This window comes from Planococcus citri, chromosome 3, assembly GCF_950023065.1.
Source record: "Planococcus citri chromosome 3, ihPlaCitr1.1, whole genome shotgun sequence".
Taxonomy (NCBI): Eukaryota; Metazoa; Arthropoda; class Insecta; order Hemiptera; family Pseudococcidae; genus Planococcus; species Planococcus citri.
This window is the reverse complement of record NC_088679.1, coordinates 21,247,810-21,252,372: the sequence shown is the minus strand read 5'-3', so window position 1 is coordinate 21,252,372 and position 4,563 is coordinate 21,247,810. Positions and strand designations below refer to the sequence as shown.

General features: G+C 33.5%; 2 protein-coding genes across 2 annotated transcripts in view; one reads left to right on the top strand and one right to left on the bottom strand.

Moving 5' to 3' along the window:
- LOC135838701 (TATA box-binding protein-like 1) overlaps positions 1 to 2,211 on the bottom strand; it is a 45,115-nt gene extending 42,904 nt beyond the window's left edge. The window contains exon 1 of the mRNA XM_065354437.1: positions 2,001 to 2,211. The gene's annotated coding sequence lies outside the window, so the exon portion shown is untranslated. The remainder of the gene's footprint in view (positions 1 to 2,000) is intronic.
- Positions 2,212 to 2,608: 397 nt separating this feature from the next.
- Positions 2,609 to 4,546, top strand: Vps24 (vacuolar protein sorting 24). Its single transcript, XM_065354438.1, has 6 exons — positions 2,609 to 2,975; positions 3,064 to 3,124; positions 3,197 to 3,376; positions 3,455 to 3,576; positions 3,647 to 3,745; positions 3,983 to 4,546. Exons 1-6 carry the CDS (start codon positions 2,931 to 2,933, stop codon positions 4,154 to 4,156), a joined length of 681 nt encoding a protein of 226 aa, XP_065210510.1. The 5' UTR covers positions 2,609 to 2,930; the 3' UTR covers positions 4,157 to 4,546.
- The last annotated feature ends 17 nt before the right edge of the window (positions 4,547 to 4,563 follow it).

Below are 4,563 nucleotides of genomic sequence, written 5' to 3'. Positions count from 1 at the left end.
ATGTAACGACAACGACGATAATCATTATTATGTGTTCAATGTATACGATGATGGAAGAGAATCTGTAAACGTTACAGTGCTCTCTGCCGTCGTAATTTACGCAACAGATTTATTTTTAATTTTAAGCCACACGTCGTCGAGCATTATTACAATACAGTATACGTGTCTATAATATGTATACTTAGGAGGGGAAAAAAATGAGAAAAAGCACACGTGCTGGAAAAATAATTACTCTCAACTATAAGCCAACTATACAGACTATGAGCAGTGTGACACGCAGAAGCTCCCCGTAAGCAAAAATGAGAAAAAAAAAGCAACAGCTATAATATAATAAAAAACGAAGAAAAAAATTTCCAAAAACCAACTACGCAATTTTGTCATCCACCGAGAGAAGCTATACACAGATACAAAGACAGATACCTTCTCCTTTGCAATTTTCTAATTTTTAGATCCTCTTCAAAAACCCCAATTCGCATGAGGTGCAGTCAAAATAAAGAAAAAAGTAGAACATGCATTAAATAATTATGTCATTGCACTCTTTTTCTTTCCAAGACCATGTTCAAAAAAATAGTGTATCAACTTATAGCACTTAAAAGAGTTATGCTTTTTGAAAAGATCAGCACTGACAAATACACATTATCCTTATACAAATAGGAAACAAAAACAAGATACTTTTTTCATCCAGAAAGACTGCACCTCATCATCTTAACACCTGTAAAATGATACTGTTCTATTCCAACGTAGTATAACATATAAGAGTAACAATATATAGCGTCTTCTCTTTCGCATTTCTAACGATATTAACACGGTTAATTAGGTTTATAATACGATTACGAGATGCTTATTATGCGATTTAAGCATAGTTTTTCGTATACACATTAATAACACAACACGTCTCTCGACAACACTGCTATTAACTGAAACAGAAATTTTAACGTGGTTAATATAACATACTCGTATACATATACAGAATAGTCTCTTAATCGTTCGTATAGCTAGCTAAAATGCTTTCAAATTTATACATAATTATTATACTATGTATTATATAAACGTATTAATAAAGTTTCAAAAAATACACAAATACAGCACAGGAAAAAGGAGTAAAAAAATGAGCATTATTTATGTTTATATACACAGACGCTACTTATTGATTAAACCACAACCGCCAATATCAATAACAATTGAGCGATTATAGGTTAATCCATTCTTAAATTCTTCCTTCTCTTAAATCATTTTTTTTTTGTTTTGTTTCTTAAAACTACAAAAGCGTACGTACATACATAATACAATCTTAGGAATCGGATAAACATCAATATTATACATTATTGTTTTACATTAATGAAAATTATTACTTAATATTATGTAAGTTCAGTGCCATCTACTATGCGACCGAAAATGCATTTATAAATCAACAATTCATCAGTATATGTCAGTGCTGAACGCTAAATACCTTCGGTACATAATTCATTGCACTCGGAACGACCGTATATTTCATACAAGAATAATGATTTGTCTCTCAATCACAACTTGTTACTCTTTTTCATCTATTTTTTTCTCATGTTTTACTGCTCGAGTTCCACCATAACGGCACCACTCGCGGAATAATACCTTTGCAATTCTTCTGCATACTTGAGATCTCACACAGTAAGTAATACCAAAATTTAATCATTCAATTAATCTCTTACGCACGTACACACATGGACGCACAAACAGTGTAATTAATAGAGAGAGAGAACACAGATCTATGGTAGTGCTTGTCAGTATGCATGTCGGATGAATACTATGGGGTATAAACCTTGGGTAAAATGATGCACCCAGCGAAATTGTACCGCGAGATGATTTCAAAAATAACACAACTATATGATCGAAAAAATAACTCAACTAAGTGTAAAAGTCGCCAGAGAGTTTATGCGAAAGTGGTTTTTCAAAGAGTGAATGACATTTTGTTAACGCCGGTTAAGTTTATAACAAGCGTTCATAGGAATAGCGATGCAACTTACGTTTTCCTCAATGTTCGTCCGATCCGTTCGATGGGATTGTGATTGTGGGCTCCTTGGTACTCGAGTTCTTCCAATTATTAACTTATTTCACTAATTAATTACGAAATAATAACGTTAATTTAAATAAAAACAAAACAAGATGAACGGACATTAAGGCAATTTACACAGAATGAAACAAAATAACTCGAGCATTCAGAAAAAAAACAGAACAAAAAGATCACAGATCAACAGAAGCGCGAGAATTACCAGTCGGTTTTTTTTATAGCGAGGATAACGTGGTGATACTTGGAATTTGAATAAAATTCAATTTTTTTCCAAAAGTACTCGCATTTTTGGGAAAATTATTAATTTATCGCCTTTATGCATTGTGAAACAATACAAAATTACTTATATAATTATATTTAAAGTTGGTTTTGGGTGAAAAATAATGTATCTCTTGAAATTCGAGTCTTAACCCGAAATGACCTCGATTCACCCATCAATTTTCACAGAATACCGCACAAAAACGACAGTCAACCGAATTCGCAACTTTCTTTCAGCAGTGTTGCCGCTTATGATACGAAATCTCACAACAATGGAATGAATTTTTTATCAAAAAAAAAGAGAAGAAAAAAATTATTGATAAACAGTTGATTATTGGTGAATTTAAATTGAATTTTCTCGGATTTTCCTTTAATTTTTCTCGACATTTACCTTTTTTCAAAATTCCTTCGTTAATTTCAACCTTTGCCAGTTTACTCGCTCACTCATTGAAACCATCTTGGCTGATCTCAAACCACTTCTGCGCATAATTAGTCATCATCTGCGATTGTTGATAAATTTTTACGTTTGTTTATGCGAATTTTCAGTTTTCTGTAAACTTGGCTGAAACTTTTACTTTTTATCTAGATTTCTAGTGTGTTTTTGCATTTTTAAAAACAGAACTACACAATGGGATTGTTTGGTAAATCGCAGCAGAAAGATCCTAAAGATATGGTAAGAACTATCGATAAGTATTTATCGTTAATTATACATTGTTCGTGAATTTACCGTTGCACAATACGATAATGAAGTACTTGTGTAGGTGAACGAATGGTGCCACAAGATTCGTAAAGAAGGATACCAATTGGATCGTCAGATAAGGAGTACGTAGCTGCGGATATTTGCTGTAAACTGTTTACGTGTTTGGAGACTCTAATACGAAGGGATTGTTTCAGGTATCGAGAGAGAAGAAGAAAAAGCAAAACGTTCATTAAAAGAAGCTGCTAAGAAAAACGATAAAGAATCCTGCGTGGTGTTAGCTAAAGAAATCGTAGGATCTAGAAAAGCGAAAAATAAAATAAGAACGTCGAAAACCCAGCTGAGCTCTATACAGATGCAAATGAAAAACCAGTTGTGTAAGTTCATCTCGATGTACGTTATTATTCATTTTGGAAATTCTTCAAAAATTATATACGATATTATGCGTGTTACAGCTACTTTACGTGTGGCTGGCTCTTTACAAAAGAGTACAGAAGTAATGCAGATGATGCAGAATTTGGTGAAAGTTCCTGAAGTTGCGGCTACAATGCGAGATCTATCGAAAGAAATGATGAAGGTAATGAATCAACGAAGATGTTTTACTATCTTAATGGGGTTCGTATTTAAAAGAATGTTCGTTTTGTCAGGCCGGTATTATTGATGAAATGCTCGACGAAACACTCGATTCAGTTACCGGTGAAGATGTCGACGACATGGAAGAGGAGATTCAAACCGAAGTCAACAAAGTAATAATTATTTTTTTAAATAACAAAAATACCATTTATCAACGAGAACATAGTTGTCGTAAAATTTCCCACAAATACGCGTTACTTTTATTAATCATAAACTCTCGACTCGTGACGTCATTTTAATCACCAGAAAGCCACCGCCTTGAAAATATTTCTCTCTTTTTTCGTTTATTTTCTTTCACAATAAGTACTCACGCCCACACATACTCGAGCTAATTCAATGTTACGTCCCAGGTCATCGAAGAAATTGCCGCCGGAGCTTTAATAAACGCCCCTGCTACCGTCACCGAAGTTCCTGGAGCCAGCGGATCGAAAGCTAAACCCGAACAAGTCGAAGATTTAAGCGAAGAAGAAGATGAAGAAGCAATAAAAGAAATGCAAAATCGTCTCCAAGCTTTACGCAGTTAATTTGATATTATTACGTCGCTGTGAATTGTGCTTCGAAGGGAATTATGTACAGCAATTTTAATCGTCGTATCGGTTTTTTTTTGTAAACGGTAAATTTGTACCTTGCTTCGCTGAATTTTAACGCCAGTACTAATGCTTTTTTGTTGGGACTCGATGCGATGTATTTATTACTACAGGCACCTGGGTACAGTGTTTTGTATCTCTGTTTCGTACGCACCCTGAATACGTGTCCGAGGATTTTTTTTTTTACTTTCAACTTAACAGTGTTAATGTATTTTAAATTGTAAATTATTTTCGCATTGTTTGTAGTGTATTATTATGCAAAATATTTGTTATTACTTTTTCCCCGCATCGTGTTTCTTATTTGTTACAATAAATATTTATTTTTTACGTTTTTATATTTTTCT